General features: G+C 53.3%; 1 protein-coding gene across 1 annotated transcript in view; it reads right to left on the bottom strand.

Moving 5' to 3' along the window:
• LOC146863612 (avidin-related protein 4/5-like) overlaps positions 1-17,604 on the bottom strand; it is a 136,816-nt gene extending 119,212 nt beyond the window's left edge. The window contains exon 1 of the mRNA XM_085627640.1: positions 17,312-17,604. Coding sequence (XP_085483766.1) covers positions 17,312-17,383 — 72 coding nt within the window. The 5' untranslated portion in view covers positions 17,384-17,604. The remainder of the gene's footprint in view (positions 1-17,311) is intronic.
• Between the last annotated feature and the right edge of the window lie 5,266 nt (positions 17,605-22,870).

Below are 22,870 nucleotides of genomic sequence, written 5' to 3' on the forward strand. Positions count from 1 at the left end.
TTCCTCAGCACCTTCGACCTGACCTGCGGTTACTGGCAGATTGCGCTCACGGAGGGAGCCAAAGAACGCTCCGCCTTCTCCACACCCGATGGACACTACCGCTTCAGGGTCATGCCGTTCGGGATGAAAAATGCCCCGGCCACTTTCCAGCGGTTGGTAAACAAGGTCCTGGCCGGACTCGAGGAGTTCAGCGCGGCGTACCTGGACGACATAGCCGTATTCAGCTCTCAATGGCACGAGCATCTCCAGCACCTCCGACAAGTACTGCTGGCCCTGCGCCAAGCCGGCCTAACAGTGAAGGCCAGCAAATGCCAGCTCGGGCAAAGCTCCGTGGTCTACCTGGGGCATCAGGTGGGCAGCGGGCAGGTCGCCCCCCTCCAACCAAAGATCGACGCCATCAAGTCCTGGGAGCCCCCCACCACTCAGACGGAAGTCCGGGCCTTCCTGGGCCTCACAGGATACTACCGGCGGTTCATTAAAAACTATGGTAGCCTCGCAGGGCCTCTCACAGAGTTGACCTCCAAAAAGCTCCCGAAGAAGGTGCAGTGGACCCCCCCGTGCCAGCAGGCGTTCGACGTCTTGAAAACCGCCATGTGCACCGCCCCAGTACTCAAGGCCCCCGACTACTCCCAAGAGTTTGTGGTCCAGACCGACGCATCCGAACAAGGCATCGGAGCCGTCCTCTCGCAGTTCAACGACCAGGGCATAGATCAGCCCATAGCCTTCATCAGCCGAAGGCTGCTGCCTCGAGAACAACGTTGGAGTACCATAGAACGAGAGACCTTCACCGTAGTCTGGGCCCTTAAGAAACTACGGCCCTATTTGTTCGGAACCCACTTCCGAGTGCAAACGGACCACCGGCCCTTGCGGTGGCTGATGCAGATGATGGGAGAGAACCCCAAGCTATTACGATGGTCAATCTCCCTCCAAGGGATGGACTTCACTGTCGAGCATCGCCCCGGGACGGATCATGCCAACGCCGACGGCCTGTCCCGAATCTTCCGCTTCGGCGAGGAGAACCCCCCAGTGGATGGGTAGTTCTCCACGCCTTTCAGCTGGGGGGGAAGCGTGTGAGACCGGCCTCACGGCGTATGCCCTCCCGATCATCCAGCCAACCTGCAACCACCCCCAAGACACGGCATCTCCGACTCCGGCCGCCCCAGCCACACAGACCCGAGGGCCGGCCAGAGTCCCCGACAGACTCGACACCCTACCACGCATGTCCGACCGAGGGAGCGGGAACCCCCGAGCCAGACCAAGAGGCGCCAGCCCAGTCACACCTTGGATCGCCTTCCCCGGGGAGGACTCGATCGGCCACCAGGCCCCTGGGGAGCAGGCGCCTCGCCTGCCGAGCGTCTGGGGTCCCTCCCAGACCCACCTGAAAAGACCAAAGAAACGAGCGGCAGGAAATCCCGCCGAACCCCCTCAGTCACCAAAGACCCCTCTCTGCGAGGACTCCGGACTTCAAAGGGCAGGGGGAGTATAATAGGGGGTGCCGGAGGGACGAATGGCAGAGAAGACCTGGAACCATCGAAGCCTGCTGACGCTGTCGCGGCTCCCGAATACCGAACCACCTGGGCCTGCTGAGTGACTCGCGGCCCCCAGCCATTGAACCATCCAAGCCCTGCTGACGAGATCGCGGCTCCCGAACTCTGACCCACCTGGGCCTGCTGAGTGACTCGCGGCCCCCAGCCATTGAACCATCTGAGCCCTGCTGATGAGATCGCGGCTCCCGAACTCCGACTACCTGTGCCTGCTGAGTGACTCGCGGCGCTCCCCTCGAGGACGAATTGGCAAGAGATCGCCCAGAGAAACAACACCCTCCAGCTCGAGGATTGTGAGCTATCCGCAGGGTACTTTACAGAGACACTACCTTCAAAGACTGTCCCGCTACCCCCATTCCCTTACCACTGATTGGTAGTATCTTGTGCCGCTGTTGTACTACTTGCACCTTGGATCATAAAGATCCCTTGAAACCTTCGATAAAAGAACCTATCGTCCTACAAAGAATACGTGTGGTGTCACTCTGTTCGTAGTGTAAGCTCAGGGTGCGCGCGCCTGGTTCGGCCTACTTGGGAGAGGTGGGTCAAAGGGGTGGGCAAGACGTGTACCGAACCCCCCTCCGGCGAACGCCTTTCCAACATAATTGAAGCCACTATTTTGGTTTTTCTTTTGATTGCTCAAGAGTCTTGTCAGTTTTTGGCATTTTTTTGCCATTTGTTGTTGTTGTTCCAGGGGGAGGAATGTGCCCCCCAGGGGTCCTAGGCCGTCAGTAACTCAGTCAGTCCCCGAGCCCTGTTATCGCAGCCTGCAACATCTTTCTCACGCTGCTGGCTGACCAATCACCCTTAGCTTCTACCTAGTGGTCAAATAAATATATATATATATAAATAGTAGTTTATTAATCGACCAATAGCATGATCATAAAATCAGCATAAAACATAATACAAGTATACATCCTCCCATTTAGATTAATAAAGCAAGTCATCAAACATGACTTTGAGTCCATGGCTAAGAGAAAGATTCAGTAAAAAGAGAACATGTATTTTCAATTCTTAAAATGATTATACAGACATGAAAGGACATGTTGAAATGCGTTCATCGCAGGCAATGTTTCACAGGGGGGCTTTCGCTCTCTGCCACCAGGGATGCAACAGGTGTGTGCATACACTGCAGGGTGCAACAGGTGTGAGCATACATTGCAGGGTGCAACAGGTGTGAGCATACATTGCAGGATGCAACAGGTGTGTGCATACATTGCAGGATACAACAGGTGTGTGCATACATTGCAGGATGCAACAGGTGTGTGCATACATTGCAGGATGCAACAGGTGTGTGCATACATTGCAGGATACAACAGGTGTGTGCATACATTGCAGGATGCAACAGGTGTGCGCATACATTGCAGGATGCAACAGGTGTGAGCATACATTGCAGGATGCAACAGGTGTGTGCATACATTGCAGGATACAACAGGTGTGTGCATACATTGCAGGATGCAACAGGTGTGTGCATACATTGCAGGATGCAACAGGTGTGTGCATACATTGCAGGATACAACAGGTGTGTGCATACATTGCAGGATGCAACAGGTGTGAGCATACATTGCAGGATGCAACAGGTGTGAGCATACATTGCAGGATGCAACAGGTGTGTGCATACATTGCAGGATGCAACAGGTGTGTGCATACATTGCAGGATGCAACAGGTGTGTGCATACATTGCAGGATACAACAGGTGTGTGCATGCATTGCAGGATGCAACAGGTGTGTGCATACATTTCAGGATACAACAGGTGTGTGCATACATTGCAGGATGCAACAGGTGTGTGCATACATTGCAGGATGCAACAGGTGTGTGCATTCATTGCAGGATACAACAGGTGTGTGCATACATTGCAGGATGCAACAGGTGTGTGCATACATTGCAGGATGCAACAGGTGTGTGCATACACTGAGGGTGCAACAGGTGTGCGCATACATTGCAGGATGCAACAGGTGTGTGCATACATTGCAGGATGCAACAGGTGTGCGCATACATTGCAGGATACAACAGGTGTGCGCATACATTGCAGGATGCAACAGGTGTGTGCATACATTGCAGGATACAACAGGTGTGCGCATACATTGCAGGATGCAACAGGTGTGTGCATACACTGCAGGATGCAACAGGTGTGTGCATATATTGCAGGATACAACAGGTGTGCGCATACATTGCAGGATGCAACAGGTGTGTGCATACATTGCAGGATGCAACAGGTGTGTGCATACATTGCAGGATGCAACAGGTGTGCGCATACATTGCAGGATGCAACAGGTGTGTACATACATTGCAGGATGCAACAGGTGTGTGCATACATTGCAGGATACAACAGGTGTGTGCATACATTAAAGGATGCAACAGGTGTGTGCATACACTGCAGGATGCAACAGGTGTGTGCATTCATTGCAGGATACAACAGGTGTGTGCATACATTGCAGGATGCAACAGGTGTGTGCATACACTGCAGAATGCAACAGGTGTGTGCATACACTGCAGGATGCAACAGGTGTGTGCATACATTGCAGGATACAACAGGTGTGTACATACACTGCAGGATGCAACAGGTGTGTGCATACACTGCAGGATACAACAGGTGTGTGCATACATTGCAGGATGCAACAGGTGTGTGCATACATTGCAGGATGCAACTGGTGTGTGCATACACTGCAGGATGCAACAGGTGTGTGCATACACTGCAGGATGCAACAGGTGTGTGCATACATTGCAGGATGCAACAGGTGTGTGCATACACTGCAGGATGCAACAGGTGTGTGCATACATTGCAGGATGCAACAGGTGTGTGCATACATTGCAGGATGCAACAGGTGTGTGCATACATTGCAGGATGCAACACGTGTGTGCATACACTGCAGGATGCAACAGGTGTGTGCATACATTGCAGGATACAACAGGTGTGTGCATACACTGCAGGGTGCAACAGGTGTGCGCATACACTGCAGGATGCAACAGGTGTGCGCATACATTGCAGGATGCAACAGGTGGGTGCATACACTGCAGGATGCAACAGGTGTGCGCATACACTGCAGGATACAACAGGTGTGCGCATACATTGCAGGATGCAACAGGTGTGCGCATACACTGCAGGATGCAACAGGTGTGCGCATACATTGCAGGATGCAACAGGTGTGCGCATACACTGCAGGATGCAACAGGTGTGCGCATACATTGCAGGATACAACAGGTGTGCGCATACACTGCAGGATGCAACAGGTGTGCGCATACACTGCAGGATGCAACAGGTGTGTGCATACACTGCAGGATGCAACAGGTGTGTGCATACATTGCAGGATGCAACAGGTGTGTGCATACACTGCAGGATGCCACAGGTGTGTGCATACACTGCAGGATGCAACAGGTGTGTGCATACACTGCAGGATGCAACAGGTGTGTGCGTACATTGCAGGATGCAACAGGTGTGTGCGTACACTGCAGGATGCAACAGGTGTGTGCATACATTGCAGGATGCAACAGGTGTGTGCGTACACTGCAGGATGCAACAGGTGTGTGCATACATTGCAGGATGCAACATGTGTGTGCATACACTGCAGGATGCAACAGGTGTGTGCATACACTGCAAGATGCAACAGGTGTGTGCATATACTGCAGGATGCAACAGGTGTGGGCATACACTGCAGGATGCAACAGGTGTGTGCATACACTGCAGGATGCAACAGGTGTGTGCATACACTGCAGGATGCAACAGGTGTGTGCATACACTGCAGGATGCAACAGGTGTGTGCATACATTGCAGGATGCAACAGGTGTGTGCATACATTGCAGGATGCAACAGGTGTGTGCATACATTGCAGGATGCAACAGGTGTGTGCATACATTGCAGGATACAACAGGTGTGTGCATGCATTGCAGGATGCAACAGGTGTGTGCATACATTTCAGGATACAACAGGTGTGTGCATACATTGCAGGATGCAACAGGTGTGTGCATACATTGCAGGATGCAACAGGTGTGTGCATTCATTGCAGGATACAACAGGTGTGTGCATACATTGCAGGATGCAACAGGTGTGTGCATACATTGCAGGATGCAACAGGTATGTGCATACACTGAGGGTGCAACAGGTGTGCGCATACATTGCAGGATGCAACAGGTGTGTGCATACATTGCAGGATGCAACAGGTGTGTGCATACATTGCAGGATGCAACTGGTGTGTGCATACACTGCAGGATGCAACAGGTGTGTGCATACACTGCAGGATGCAACAGGTGTGTGCATACATTGCAGGATGCAACAGGTGTGTGCATACACTGCAGGATGCAAGAGGTGTGTGCATACACTGCAGGATGCAACAGGTGTGTGCATACATTGCAGGATGCAACAGGTGTGTGCATACATTGCAGGATGCAACAGGTGTGTGCATACATTGCAGGATGCAACACGTGTGTGCATACACTGCAGGATGCAACAGGTGTGTGCATACATTGCAGGATACAACAGGTGTGTGCATACACTGCAGGGTGCAACAGGTGTGCGCATACACTGCAGGATGCAACAGGTGTGCGCATACATTGCAGGATGCAACAGGTGGGCGCATACACTGCAGGATGCAACAGGTGTGCGCATACACTGCAGGATACAACAGGTGTGCGCATACATTGCAGGATGCAACAGGTGTGCGCATACACTGCAGGATGCAACAGGTGTGAGCATACATTGCAGGATACAACAGGTGTGCGCATACACTGCAGGATGCAACAGGTGTGCGCATACACTGCAGGATGCAACAGGTGTGCGCATACATTTCAGGATACAACAGGTGTGCGCATACACTGCAGGATGCAACAGGTGTGCGCATACACTGCAGGATGCAACAGGTGTGTGCATACACTGCAGGATGCAACAGGTGTGTGCATACATTGCAGGATGCAACAGGTGTGTGCATACACTGCAGGATGCCACAGGTGTGTGCATACACTGCAGGATGCAACAGGTGTGTGCATACACTGCAGTATGCAACAGGTGTGTGCGTACATTGCAGGATGCAACAGGTGTGTGCGTACACTGCAGGATGCAACAGGTGTGTGCATACATTGCAGGATGCAACAGGTGTGTGCGTACACTGCAGGATGCAACAGGTGTGTGCATACATTGCAGGATACAACAGGTGTGTGCATACACTGCAGGATGCAACAGGTGTGCGCATACATTGCAGGATGCAACAGGTGTGCGCATACACTGCAGGATGCAACAGGTGTGCGCATACACTGCAGGATGCAACAGGTGTGCGCATACATTGCAGGATACAACAGGTGTGCGCATACACTGCAGGATGCAACAGGTGTGCGCATACACTGCAGGATGCAACAGGTGTGTGCATACACTGCAGGATGCAACAGGTGTGTGCATACATTGCAGGATGCAACAGGTGTGTGCATACACTGCAGGATGCCACAGGTGTGTGCATACACTGCAGGATGCAACAGGTGTGTGCATACACTGCAGGATGCAACAGGTGTGTGCGTACATTGCAAGATGCAACAGGTGTGTGCGTACACTGCAGGATGCAACAGGTGTGTGCATACATTGCAGGATGCAACAGGTGTGTGCGTACACTGCAGGATGCAACAGGTGTGTGCATACATTGCAGGATGCAACATGTGTGTGCATACACTGCAGGATGCAACAGGTGTGTGCATACACTGCAAGATGCAACAGGTGTGTGCATATACTGCAGGATGCAACAGGTGTGGGCATACACTGCAGGATGCAACAGGTGTGTGCATACACTGCAGGATGCAACAGGTGTGTGCATACACTGCAGGATGCAACAGGTGTGTGCATACACTGCAGGATGCAACAGGTGTGTGCATACATTGCAGGATGCAACAGGTGTGTGCATACATTGCAGGATGCAACAGGTGTGTGCATACATTGCAGGATGCAACAGGTGTGTGCATACATTGCAGGATACAACAGGTGTGTGCATGCATTGCAGGATGCAACAGGTGTGTGCATACATTTCAGGATACAACAGGTGTGTGCATACATTGCAGGATGCAACAGGTGTGTGCATACATTGCAGGATGCAACAGGTGTGTGCATTCATTGCAGGATACAACAGGTGTGTGCATACATTGCAGGATGCAACAGGTGTGTGCATACATTGCAGGATGCAACAGGTATGTGCATACACTGAGGGTGCAACAGGTGTGCGCATACATTGCAGGATGCAACAGGTGTGTGCATACATTGCAGGATGCAACAGGTGTGTGCATACATTGCAGGATGCAACTGGTGTGTGCATACACTGCAGGATGCAACAGGTGTGTGCATACACTGCAGGATGCAACAGGTGTGTGCATACATTGCAGGATGCAACAGGTGTGTGCATACACTGCAGGATGCAAGAGGTGTGTGCATACACTGCAGGATGCAACAGGTGTGTGCATACATTGCAGGATGCAACAGGTGTGTGCATACATTGCAGGATGCAACAGGTGTGTGCATACATTGCAGGATGCAACACGTGTGTGCATACACTGCAGGATGCAACAGGTGTGTGCATACATTGCAGGATACAACAGGTGTGTGCATACACTGCAGGGTGCAACAGGTGTGCGCATACACTGCAGGATGCAACAGGTGTGCGCATACATTGCAGGATGCAACAGGTGGGCGCATACACTGCAGGATGCAACAGGTGTGCGCATACACTGCAGGATACAACAGGTGTGCGCATACATTGCAGGATGCAACAGGTGTGCGCATACACTGCAGGATGCAACAGGTGTGAGCATACATTGCAGGATACAACAGGTGTGCGCATACACTGCAGGATGCAACAGGTGTGCGCATACACTGCAGGATGCAACAGGTGTGCGCATACATTTCAGGATACAACAGGTGTGCGCATACACTGCAGGATGCAACAGGTGTGCGCATACACTGCAGGATGCAACAGGTGTGTGCATACACTGCAGGATGCAACAGGTGTGTGCATACATTGCAGGATGCAACAGGTGTGTGCATACACTGCAGGATGCCACAGGTGTGTGCATACACTGCAGGATGCAACAGGTGTGTGCATACACTGCAGTATGCAACAGGTGTGTGCGTACATTGCAGGATGCAACAGGTGTGTGCGTACACTGCAGGATGCAACAGGTGTGTGCATACATTGCAGGATGCAACAGGTGTGTGCGTACACTGCAGGATGCAACAGGTGTGTGCATACATTGCAGGATGCAACATGTGTGCATACACTGCAGGATGCAACAGGTGTGTGCATACACTGCAGGATGCAACAGGTGTGTGCATATACTGCAGGATGCAACAGGTGTGGGCATACACTGCAGGATGCAACAGGTGTGTGCATACACTGCAGGATGCAACAGGTGTGTGCATACACTGCAGGATGCAACAGGTGTGTGCATACACTGCAGGATGCAACAGGTGTGTGCATACATTGCAGGATGCAACAGGTGTGTGCACACATTGCAGGATGCAACAGATGTGTGCATACATTGCAGGATGCAACAGGTGTGTGCATACATTGCAGGATGCAACAGGTGTGTGCATACATTGCAGGATACAACAGGTGTGTGCATACATTGCAGGATGCAACAGGTGTGTGCATACATTGCAGGATGCAACAGGTGTGTGCATACATTGCAGGATGCAACAGGTGTGTGCATACACTGCAGGATGCAACAGGTGTGTGCATACAGTGCAGGATGCAACAGGTGTGTGCATACATTGCAGGATGCAACAGGTGTGTGCATACATTGCAGGATGCAACAGGTGTGTGCATACATTGCAGTGTGCAACAGGTGTGTGCATACATTGCAGGATGCAACAGGTGTGCGCATACACTGCAGGGTGCAACAGGTGTGCGCATACATTGCAGGATGCAACAGGTGTGCGCATACATTGCAGGATGCAACAGGTGTGCGCATACATTGCAGGATGCAACAGGCGTGCACATACATTGCAGGATGCAACAGATGTGCGCATACATTGCAGGATGCAACAGGCGGGCGCATACACTGCAGGATGCAACAGGTGTGCGCATACAATGCAGGATGCAACAGGTGTGCGCATACATTGCAGGATGCAACAGGTGTGTGCATACATTGCAGGATGCAACAGGTGTGTGCATACATTGCAGGATACAACAGGTGTGTGCATACATTGCAGGATGCAACAGGTGTGTGCATACATTGCAGGATGCAACAGGTGTGTGCATACATTGCAGGATGCAACAGGTGTGTGCATACACTGCAGGATGCAACAGGTGTGTGCATACAGTGCAGGATGCAACAGGTGTGTGCATACATTGCAGGATGCAACAGGTGTGTGCATACATTGCAGGATGCAACAGGTGTGTGCATACATTGCAGTGTGCAACAGGTGTGTGCATACATTGCAGGATGCAACAGGTGTGCGCATACACTGCAGGGTGCAACAGGTGTGCGCATACATTGCAGGATGCAACAGGTGTGCGCATACATTGCAGGATGCAACAGGTGTGCGCATACATTGCAGGATGCAACAGGCGTGCACATACATTGCAGGATGCAACAGATGTGCGCATACATTGCAGGATGCAACAGGCGGGCGCATACACTGCAGGATGCAACAGGTGTGCGCATACATTGCAGGATACAACAGGTGTGCGCATACATTGCAGGATGCAACAGGTGTGCGCATACATTGCAGGATGCAACAGGTGTGCGCATACATTGCAGGATGCAACATGTGTGCGCATACATTGCAGGATGCAACAGGTGTGTGCATACACTGCAGGATGCAACAGGTGTGCGCATACATTGCAGGATGCAACAGGTGTGTGCATACATTGCAGGATGCAACAGGTGTGTGCATACATTGCAGGATGCAACAGGTGTGTGCATACATTGCAGGATACAACAGGTGTGTGCATACACTGCAGGATGCAACAAGTGTGTGCATACATTGCAGGATACAGCAGGTGTGTGCATACATTGCAGGATGCAACAGGTGTGTGCATACACTGCAGGATGCAACAGGTGTGAGCATACATTGCAGGATACAACAGGTGTGTGCATACACTGCAGGATACAACAGGTGTGTGCATACATTGCAGGATGCAACAGGTGTGTGCATACACTGCAGGATGCAACAGGTGTGTGCATACATTGCAGGATACAACAGGTGTGTGCATACATTGCAGGACGCAACAGGTGTGTGCATGCACTGCAGGATGCAACAGGTGTGTGCATACATTGCAGGATACAACAGGCGTGTGCATACACTGCAGGATGCAACAGGCGTGTGCATACATTGCAGGATACAACAGGCGTGTGCATACATTGCAGGATGCAACAGGTGTGTGCATACACTGCATGATGCAACAGGCATGTGCATACACTGCAGGATGCAACAGGTGTGTGCATACATTGCAGGATACAACAGGCGTGTGCATACACTGCAGGATGCAACAGGTGTGTGCATACACTGCAGGATGCAACAGGTGTGTGCATACATTGCAGGATGCAACAGGTGTGTGCATACACTGCAGGATGCAACAGGTGTGTGCATACACTGCAGGATACAACAGGTGTGTGCATACATTGCAGGATGCAACAGGTGTGTGCATACATTGCAGGATACAACAGGTGTGTGCATACATTGCAGGATGCAACAGGTGTGTGCATACATTGCAGGATACAACAGGTGTGTGCATACATTGCAGGATGCAACAGGTGTGTGCATACATTGCAGAATGCAACAGGTGTGTGCATACACTGCAGGATGCAACAGGTGTGTGCATACATTGCAGGATACAACAGGTGTGTGCATACATTGCAGGATGCAACAGGTGTGTGCATACATTGAGGATACAACAGGTGTGCGCATACATTGCAGGATGCAACAGGTGTGTGCATACACTGCAGGATGCAACAGGTGTGCGCATACATTGCAGGATACAACAGGTGTGCGCATACACTGCAGGATGCAACAGGTGTGCGCATACATTGCAGGATACAACAGGTGTGCGCATACACTGCAGGATGCAACAGGTGTGCGCATACACTGCAGGATGCAACAGGTGTGTGCATACACTGCAGGATGCAACAGGTGTGCGCATACACTGCAGGATGCAACAGGTGTGCGCATACACTGCAGGATACAACAGGTGTGCGCATACACTGCAGGATGCAACAGGTGTGCGCATACACTGCAGGATGCAACAGGTGTGCGCATACACTGCAGGATGCAACAGGTGTGTGCATACACTGCAGGATGCAACAGGTGTGTGCATACACTGCAGGATACAACAGGTGTGTGCATACATTGCAGGATGCAACAGGTGTGTGCATACATTGCAGGATGCAACAGGTGTGTGCATACATTGCAGGATGCAACAGGTGTGTGCATACATTGCAGGATACAACAGGTGTGTGCATACATTGCAGGATGCAACAGGTGTGTGCATACATTGCAGAATGCAACAGGTGTGTGCATACACTGCAGGATGCAACAGGTGTGCGCATACATTGCAGGATACAACAGGTGTGTGCATACATTGCAGGATGCAACAGGTGTGTGCATACACTGCAGGATGCAACAGGTGTGAGCATACATTGCAGGATACAACAGGTGTGTGCATACACTGCAGGATGCAACAGGTGTGTGCATACACTGCAGGATGCAACAGGTGTGTGCATACACTTGTTAGAAAAGGTAGACGGACCGGGAGGGCCGGCCGGGGTTAGGGGGAGAGGTCTCCGGGGAGAGCCGTCTCCAGCGATCGTACAGACAAGTAACTTCCCCCCCCCCACAGACAGATATCACACACGGATAAGGTTCAGTGTTCTTTATAAGCACTTATTTACGGTACGGTAGAATGGTACAAGGAGGTCTGGACTTAGGGGTCCCCTCGATTAGAGTCTCGTAAGGTAGGGAAGGGGGTAGCGGGTCAGTCTATTTACCAATCAGGTAGTTCGGATGAGATGATGATGAGCTCACAATCCTCGAGCTTGGTGGTTAGGTGGTACGGTCCGCGGCAGCGCCAGCAGGTCCCGGTGAGGATGGTCGATACAACGGGCCGCGGCAGCGCCAGCAGGTCCCCGGAAGATGTACGGTCCGCGGCAGCGCCAGCAGGTCCCGGTGAGGATGGTCGTTACAACGGGCCGCGGCAGCGCCAGCAGGTCCCAGGAAGATGAACGGTCCGCGGCAGCGCCAGCAGGTCCCGGTGAGGATGGTCGTTACAACGGGCCGCGGCAGCGCCAGCAGGTCCCAGGAAGATGAAGGTTGCAGAAGGCCGCGGCAGCGCCAGCAGGCAGGACGATGGTTCACAAGAGCGGGCTACGGCAGCGCCAGTAGACCGTCAGGGTTGAGTTCACTCGGTGTCTCTCGACTCCAGGATACAACTGCCTTCCTGCTTCGGAGCTGCCCCAGTTATAGGGCTGGTGCCCTTTGATGTCCGGACCCTCGCACTTGGAGGTCGGGGGGTCCGGGATGAAGGTGTCCAGACACCCAGCAGGGGGTGGAGCCAGTGCCTGGGGGAGCTGGGGGCGATCGGCACCTGGCGGGGGAGAGCCCTTGACACTTCGTTCTCCCATTGACCTGCCAAGTGGTCCGCTCACCTCCTGGGTGGATGGTGGTGCCGGGATGTCGGGGCCGGCCAGGCCCGGGGTTAGGGTCGAGGGGAGGCCATGCGGCCGCGTGGTGCAGGGCCCAAGATGGCGGCTTGACCCGGCCGGGGAAGCCGGTGGGGCTGGACCCCGTGATGAGTAGGGGTCCGAGGGCAGAGGGTCCGTCGGGAGACGGAGTACAGGTGTTTGTCGCGGGGATATGCCAGGTGGGCCGGAGTTCGGGCCCCGTCGAGCGGGGAGGGAGCAAGCCGTCTGTGAGGCCTGTCCAACAACACTGCAGGATGCAACAGGTGTGTGCATACACTGCAGGATGCAACAGGTGTGTGCATACACTGCCGGATACAACAGGTGTGTGCATACATTGCAGGATGCAACAGGTGTGTGCATACATTGCAGGATACAACAGGTGTGCGCATACACTGCAGGATACAACAGGTGTGTGCATACATTGCAGGATGCAACAGGTGTGCGCATACATTGCAGGATACAACAGGTGTGTGCATACATTGCAGGATGCAACAGGTGTGTGCATACATTGCAGGATACAACAGGTGTGTGCATACATTGCAGGATGCAACAGGTGTGTGCATACATTGCAGGATACAACAGGTGTGTGCATACATTGCAGAATGCAACAGGTGTGTGCATACACTGCAGGATGCAACAGGTGTGCGCATACATTGCAGGATACAACAGGTGTGTGCATACACTGCAGGATGCAACAGGTGTGTGAATACACTGCAGGATGCAACAGGTGTGTGCATACATTACAGGATGCAACAGGTGTGTGCATACATTGCAGGATGCAACAGGTGTGTGCATACATTGCAGGATGTAACAGGTGTGTGCATACATTCCAGGATGCAACAGGTGTGTGCATACATTGCAGGATACAACAGGTGTGTGCATGCATTGCAGGATGCAACAGGTGTGTGCATACATTGCAGGATGCAACAAGTGTGTGCATACATTACAGGATGCAACAGGTGTGTGCATACATTACAGGATGCAACAGGTGTGTGCATACATTGCAGGATGCAACAGGTGTGTGCATATATTGCAGGATGCAACAGGTGTGTGCATACATTGCAGGATGCAACAGGTGTGTGCATACACTGCAGGGTGCAACAGGTGTGTGCATACATTGCAGCTTGTTCTTCGCCACTGTGTACTTGTTGTTCCTTTAAAGTTTCCATCGGAAGAGCATTTATTTTCGCGAATAACTTAGAATCAGTGTTAACTCTGAAGGACAATTTGCAAAACAAGAGTCATCTGCCTTCGCTCCTTCAGGAAAAGTTTCACGCTGATGTGAGAGGGGCCAAGAGAAAGAGGGGGGTCATACATGCGTTATTGTCCATGCTAATTCCATTAGGAAACTTTGCACTTCCATACAGAAAACAGTTGCTGAATGCAATACCCCAAACATGGCAAAAAGAGAACTTTAATCAACAAGTGCGTGTTTATGACTTGATGTAAATCCATTCAGCCGTTTTCAAGACATTGGGGTTTAAAAGGGGACTCAGGTTGGCCATCAAGGGGGTAAAAGTTCTGTTTACCACTACTGTTTGTGTCGAGATATGTTATGACATGTGCGAGGGGGTCACATGTGCGAGGGGGTCACATGGGCGAGGGGGTCACATGGGCGAGGGGGTCAGAAGGAGACCCCTCCCCCTTGATTGACCACCTGCGGTGGCAGACTTCAAAGCGCTCGAGGGCGCGGTCTCCTTTGAAACGCAATGCTGCGAAAGCCTGGCTTTTGAGAGTCACAAACGGAGCAGAGACTAAGTGAGAGAACAGAGTTTAGTCACAATACAAACCCTTGTTGGTTGCGGTGCATCTGAGGAGATTTTTACGCACGTAAAATGCGGCTCCTTTGCAGGGATTTGGTTTCCATGTTTGAGAGAAAACAATTTTCTCATCATTTTCTCATAGTTTAAGGTGCTCCAGAGCGAAAGTGAGAGAATGTTTCCTTTGAATTCCCACTAGCTTCCTCAGCCATGTGTGAATAAAGTCAGACATACCGAGTAAAACATACCATACATGCCAACCCTTGCTACTCACGCAGAAACCCAATTGGAAGGTTTGTGAGACGCACAAAATGAACATGTTAATGCCTCTCACGCAATCCCCAATCTCCCCTTCTAAGGACGACCTTTGACATTAAAAGTCAACACTGTGTCAATTCTTGCAGGGGGAGATGAGAGCATGTGACAGGCCTCAACATTTTATTTATGGCAGTTTTACACAGCACAAACGAAAACAGAAGTATATGGACGTAAAAGACTGCTGGCACACACATACCATACATGCCATTTGTGTCAAACATGTATGGAGGGTAAAGACTGCTGGTACACACATACCACACATGCCATTTGTGTCAAACATGTATGGAGGGTAAAGACTGCTGGTACACGCATACCATACATGCCATTTGTGTCAAACATGTATGGAGGGTAAAGACTGCTGGCACACACATACCATACATGCCATTTGCGTCAAACATGTATGGAGGTTACAGACTGCTGGCACACACATACCATACATGCCATTTGTGTCAAACATGTATGGAGGGTAAAGACTGCTGGCACACACATACCATACATGCCATTTGTGTCAAACATGTATGGAGGGTACAGACTGCTGGCACACACATACCATACATGCCATTTGTGTCCAACATGTATGGAGGGTAAAGACTGCTGGCACAAACATACCATACATGCCATTTGTGTCAAACATGTATGGAGGTTACAGACTGCTGGTACATGTCGGACCGATATGGAGGTAAGTCACCAGGTACACACATACCATACATATCATTGGTGTCATACCCATTTTAGGATAAACTTCTCTGATACACGCATACGATACATATTAAAGGTGCCACATCCATATGAAGGTCAGACCTGTTTGGAGATAAAAGACTGCTGGTACACACATACTACACATGTCATACATGTCAGACTGCTGGTACACAGGAGACCTAATTTAATTCTATATCTACACTTTGCGTGCGGCAGCTCAGTCCCTGAAAGAACAATTGCAATCCGTGTTCACGGTCGAACTCTCTCCCTGGTGCAGACGGCTGCACGTGGCCACTTCCACATTGAGGATTGAAACCTCAAGCGTCTCTCATTGAATCAACGTGGAAGAAGACGATACCAAGCCAAGTCACTTTAGTGTCATTTGAGAGAGACATCACTCGGCTTCCCAAAAGGCCACTCCTTACAGCTCTGGATGCCTCGTATATCAAGGGGAAACCTCAGCCATATTTTTATTACTCTCTCCAATCACAGACTCGCAATAAAATTATTTATGTGAGGCTGCTAGCCCTTCCAATTCATGATTTTAACCCGTTGTGGGCTCGGAGGAATGGACAGCTAACATGTAGGCTCTGTAATTATCCACATGAGTCCTGGTTACATCTGCTATGTTGTTGCCGTCATCCTGCCAACGATCGCCGACGTCTAGTGGTCCCAGTCTATCGGGATAAGTTACTGAGGCGTTGCAGGGGAGCATCGGATCTGTGCTTCAGTAATAATTCAGCCCAAGTTCTAGCAAGGGCTGGGAAGTCTGTTAATATTATTTGAACTGCACACAGCCCAGCACTCAGAAACTGAGCAGTTCTATTGCGCAAATGAACGTTGAAGAAAGTTAACCTTTGGTGATGAGCTTTGCGACATTTTGTTATTGTCTCTCACACTATATACTCCTCTTTGGGACTAATCGGCTAATTGGGACATATCGCCATCATCCTGAAATGCTCCTTTTGGAATTGACATTTTTCGTATTGCCAGATTTTATAAATGTGTACACAATTTTAATCTTTGAAATTCTATTAAGTACCTCTATGAAGTTTGTATGTTACGGTTTTAATTAACTGTATAATAAATAGACTGCTGGTACACACGTCATGCATATCATACATGTTAGACCCATATAGAAGTAAAAGACACACATAGCATGCATGTCAGACGTCACAGAGAAGTAACAGATCTCTGATAGGACAGTCCTTGTGCACAGGGAGGCCGGTGGGCGGTTCCCCTGCCTGGACAGGGACAGGACTCACCTGGAAGCCCCGGTCATGTGGTGCCCTTTAGTAAAAGCATTGCTGCCAGCTCACATTAAGCAGGTATTAAGGCCCTCTTACCTCAGCGGAGGCGGAGATGGTGAACAGCCCCAGGAGAAGGAGTGTGACCCCAGAGACAGTGCCAAGACCCATGGTGCCAGCTGCAGGTCCAGAAGGTTCAGAAGGAGAGCTCCCAGAAGTCTGCCTCTGGGCGCTAGAGCTCCTAACATTTATACTGTCTGCTTGTGCAGCAGGGCCGGGCGCCCCTCCCAAAATGCAGAGGAGGTTGGGGGAGGGGGGGCTGCTGGGAACAGAGATTGGGAAAGAACAGGCTTCAGAAGCACAAACGCCCTTCTTTTGGGAATGGATGGTCCTGTCTAACCAGTCCACGCCGACCTACTTCTGGAAGAGCAGCTCTCGCGTCAGCAGCTGTGCAGGAAGAGCCAACAGGAACACAACAGGTGTCTCTTCTCCCAGCTTTTACACAACGGTTCCATTATTGCACAACAGCGACCCGCCCACGCTACTGGCGTTTGACAGAGGCAAGCCTCTCTTCTCATCACTGCAGAGAAGGACCCGGGGCCAGATGTGGAAACACCTGCAAGTCCTTTAGAAAGAGACGAGTACACTCGTTGCTACATGGCAATAAACTAAGTTTAGTGGATGAATGAGGCAGTGAAAGTAATGCAAAGGCTCAATACTGTTGGAAAGTGTCCTTGAAATTGGCATTTGTTGGAAGGCGTTCCCCGGGGAGGCTGCGGAATGCGTTCCCGACCACCCTGAGGCCCACCTTTCCCCGAATCTAGGCCGAGCAAGAGCAGGGAGGCCCTTCCTGGAAGGGTCTCGCACCTAGGATCGCACGCGCTGCGCTTACTCTCTCTTCGGATAGAGGGACACCACACAGTAGGTCGTTATAAGGCAATAAACTTTTATCGGTAGTTGTCAGTGATCTTTATGATCCGGCAGGCAGGTGCAATATTAATGCCACAAGTGGCAGCGATCTCGTGATGGAGGGATAGGGGTAGCGGGACAGTCTTTTCAATCAGTGTCTCTGCGAGGTATCCGGCACACAGCTCTCAATCCTCGAGCTGAGGGGATGTTGCTTCTCTTGGCAATCTCTGCCGATTCTCTTGGAGGAGCGGGCCGCGAGTCACTCAGCAGGCACCGGAGGTCCGTAGTTCGGGGAGCCGCGACGGCGTCAGCAGGGCTCAGATGGTTCAGATTTCGGGGAGCCGCGACGGCGTCAGCAGGGCTCAGATGGTTTCAGAGTACGAGGAGCCGCGACGGCGTCAGCAGGGCTCAGATGGTTCAGAGTCGGGGAGCCGCGACGGCGTCAGCAGGGCTCAGATGGTTCAGCGTTCGGGGAGCCGCGACGGCGTCAGCAGGGCTCGAATGGTTCAGAGTTCGGGTAGCGTTCTTCTGTTCGGTGAGCGATCGAGCCGTGACCAGGTCAGCAGGTTCTCGTCAGTCCAGGTCTTCTCTGCCTCTCGTCCCTTCAGCACCCCTTGTTATACTCCCCCTCCTCTTTGAAGTCCGGAGTCCTCGCGGAGAGAGGTCTGGTGCCTGGGGGGCGGTGTGTCGGGGTTTCCTGTCGCTCAGCCCCTTGATCTGTTCAGATGTGTCCTGGAGGGACTCCAGACGCCCAGCAGGAGAGGCGCCCGCTCACCGGGGGCCTGGTGGCCGATCGAAACCTCCCTCGGGGAAGAGACCAGAGGTGTGACAGAGTCGGCGCCTCTCGGTCTGGTTTGGGGGGGTCTCGTTCTCCCTCGGCCGGGCATGCGTGTTAGGGATCTGGTCGGCCCTCGGGATGTTGGTCCACGGAAGCCGGAAGGCTGTGCACACGAGGTTCGGCGTGTTTGTAGTGTGACTTGCTGGTCGGGAGGGCCCACGCCACGAGGCCGGTCTCACACGTGCCCACCCCAGCTGAAAGGCGGGGAGAACTACCCATCCACTTGGGAGTTCTCCTCGCTGAAGCGGATGAATCGGGACAGGCCGTCCGCGTTGGCGTGGTCAGTCCCGGGGCGATGCTCCACAGTGAAATCCATCCCCTAGAGAGAGATGGACCAGCGTAGCAGCTTGGGGTTTTCCCCTCGCATCTGCATCAACCACCGCAGGGGTCGATGATCTGTTTGCACTCGGAAGTGTGTTCCGAACAGGTAAGGCCGTAACTTTTTGAGGGCCCAGACTACGGCGAACGTTTCTCGTTCAATTGTGCTCCACCGCTGTTCACGGGCAGCAACCTTCGGCTGATGAAGGCTATGGGCTGATCTATGCCTTTGTCGTCGTATTGTGAGAGGACTGCCCCGATGCCATGTTCCGAGGCGTCCGTCTGGACCACAAACTCCTGGGCGTAGTCGGGTGCTTTGAGTACTGGAGCCGCGCACATTGCGGCCTTTAGGGTGTCTAACGCCTTCTGGCAGGCGGGAGTCCAGTGTATTTTCTTGGGGTGTATTTTGGAGGTTAGTTCTGTAAGAGGACCTGCGATGCTGCCATAGTTTTTAATAAACCTGCGGTAGTAGCCGGTGAGGCACAGGAAGGCTCGGACTTCCGTTTGGGTTGTAGGGGGTTCCCAGGACAGGATGGCGTCGATCTTCGGCTGGAGGGGGGCGACCTGCCCACTCTTCACCTGGTGCCCCAGATAAGTTACGGAGCCGTGCCCAATTTGACATTTGCTAGCTTTGAGGGTGAGGCCGGCCCGGCGTAGAGCCAGCAGGACTTGACGGAGGTGCTGGAGGTGCTCGGTCCATTGGGAGCTGAAGACTGCTATGTCGTCAAGGTATGCTGTGCTGAACCCCTCTAGTCCGGCCAGGACTCTGTTCACCAGCCGCTGGAAGGTCATTTTTCATTCCGAATGGCATCACTCTAAAGCGGTAGTGCCCATCCGGGGTGGAGAAGGCGGAGCGCTCTTTGGCTCCCTCGGTGAGGGCAATCTGCCAGTACCCACTGGTCAGCTCGAAGGTGCTGAGGTAGCAGGCGGCCCCAAGGCGGTCAATGAGTTCGTCGGAACGGGGGATGGGGTGAGCGTCTGCTCGGGTGACCGCATTGAGGCCTCGGTAGTCCACGCAGAATCTCAGCTCGGGGGCAACCCCCGGGGTAATCGCTTTCGGAACTAGGACTACCGGGCTGGCCCAGGGGCTGTCGGAGGGTTCAATCACCCCACTTCGGTCTGGATGCAGGTCCGGACCCGATCAGGGACTGTTAGAAAAGGTAGACGGACCGGGAGGGCCGGCCGGGGTTAGGGGGAGAGGTCTCCGGGGAGAGCCGTCTCCAGCGATCGTACAGACAAGTAACTTCCCCCCCCACAGACAGATATCACACACGGATAAGGTTCAGTGTTCTTTATAAGCACTTATTTACGGTACGGTAGAATGGTACAAGGAGGTCTGGACTCAGGGGTCCCCTCGATTAGAGTCTCGTAAGGTAGGGAAGGGGGTAGCGGGTCAGTCTATTTACCAATCAGGTAGTTCGGATGAGATGATGATGAGCTCACAATCCTCGAGCTTGGTGGTTAGGTGGTACGGTCCGCGGCAGCGCCAGCAGGTCCCGGTGAGGATGGTCGATACAACGGGCCGCGGCAGCGCCAGCAGGTCCCCGGAAGATGTACGGTCCGCGGCAGCGCCAGCAGGTCCCGGTGAGGATGGTCGTTACAACGGGCCGCGGCAGCGCCAGCAGGTCCCAGGAAGATGAACGGTCCGCGGCAGCGCCAGCAGGTCCCGGTGAGGATGGTCGTTACAACGGGCCGCGGCAGCGCCAGCAGGTCCCAGGAAGATGAAGGTTGCAGAAGGCCGCGGCAGCGCCAGCAGGCAGGACGATGGTTCACAAGAGCGGGCTACGGCAGCGCCAGTAGACCGTCAGGGTTGAGTTCACTCGGTGTCTCTCGACTCCAGGATACAACTGCCTTCCTGCTTCGGAGCTGCCCCAGTTATAGGGCTGGTGCCCTTTGATGTCCGGACCCTCGCACTTGGAGGTCGGGGGGTCCGGGATGAAGGTGTCCAGACACCCAGCAGGGGGTGGAGCCAGTGCCTGGGGGAGCTGGGGGCGATCGGCACCTGGCGGGGGAGAGCCCTTGACACTTCGTTCTCCCATTGACCTGCCAAGTGGTCCGCTCACCTCCTGGGTGGATGGTGGTGCCGGGATGTCGGGGCCGGCCAGGCCCGGGGTTAGGGTCGAGGGGAGGCCATGCGGCCGCGTGGTGCAGGGCCCAAGATGGCGGCTTGACCCGGCCGGGGAAGCCGGTGGGGCTGGACCCCGTGATGAGTAGGGGTCCGAGGGCAGAGGGTCCGTCGGGAGACGGAGTACAGGTGTTTGTCGCGGGGATATGCCAGGTGGGCCGGAGTTCGGGCCCCGTCGAGCGGGGAGGGAGCAAGCCGTCTGTGAGGCCTGTCCAACATGCGTCCCCCCCAGCTGAAGGCGGGGAGAGTCACCCATCCCCTTGGGGACTCTCTTCGTCGAGGCGGAAAAAGCGGGACAGGCCATCCGCGTTGGCGTGGTCTTGGCCTGGTCGGTGCTCCACAGTGAAGTCCATTCCCTGCAGGGAAATGGACCAGCGCAAGAGTTTTGGGTTCTCCCCCCGCATCTGCATCAGCCATTGCAGGGGTCGATGGTCGGTTTGTACCCGGAAGTGGGTACCGAAGAGATAGGGTCGGAGCTTTTTGAGGGCCCACACTACTGCAAATGCCTCCCTCTCGATGGTGCTCCAACGCTGTTCTCGGGCCAGGAGACGTCGACTGATGAAGGCCACCGGCTGGTCATGACCTTCGGGGTTCAACTGAGAGAGGACGGCTCCGATGCCGTGGTCGGAGGCGTCGGTCTGCACCACAAATTCCCGACTGTAATCGGGGGCCTGGAGCACCGGAGCGGTGCACAGGGCGGCCTTCAGCTCCTCGAAGGCCGCTTGACAATCAGGAGTCCAGTTGACCCGCTTCGGTTGATTCTTGGATGTGAGACCCGTGAGGGGCCCCACGATGCTGCCGTAGTCCTTCACGAACCGCCGGTAGTAGCCGGTGAGCCCCAAGAAGGCTCGGACCTCGGTCTGGGTGACGGGGGGCTGCCAGGACTGGATGGCAGCAATCTTAAGTTGTAGTGGGGCCACCAGCCCGCTTCCCACTTGGTGCCCAAGGTAGGTCACAGACCCTTGGCCAATTTGGCACTTGCCGGCCTTAATGGTGAGACCGGCCCGCTGGAGGGCTTGGAGGACCTCTTGGAGGTGACGGAGGTGGTCGGACCAGTGGCGGCTGTATACAGCGATATCGTCCAGGTAGGCAGCGCTGAATTCTTCGAGCCCCGCCAAGACCTGGTTCACAAGGCGTTGGAACGTGGCGGGGGCATTCTTCATGCCAAAGGGCATGACCTTAAATTGATAGTGGCCATCGGGGGTGGAGAAGGCTGACCGTTCCTGAGCCCTGGGTGTGAGGCCGATCTGCCAGTAGCCCGCCGTTAGGTCGAAGATACTAAGGTAGCGGGCGGCCCCCAGCCGGTCGATCAGCTCGTCTGCTCGGGGGATGGGATGAGCGTCGGTCCGGGTGACAGCGTTCAAGCCCCGGTAGTCGACGCAGAATCTCAGTTCAGGGGCGGTGCCGGGGGCAGCGGCCTTGGGAACTAATACAACCGGACTGGCCCAGGGACTGTCCGAGGGCTCGA

This window comes from Triturus cristatus, chromosome 2_1, assembly GCF_964204655.1.
Source record: "Triturus cristatus chromosome 2_1, aTriCri1.1, whole genome shotgun sequence".
NCBI classification, from domain to species: Eukaryota; Metazoa; Chordata; class Amphibia; order Caudata; family Salamandridae; genus Triturus; species Triturus cristatus.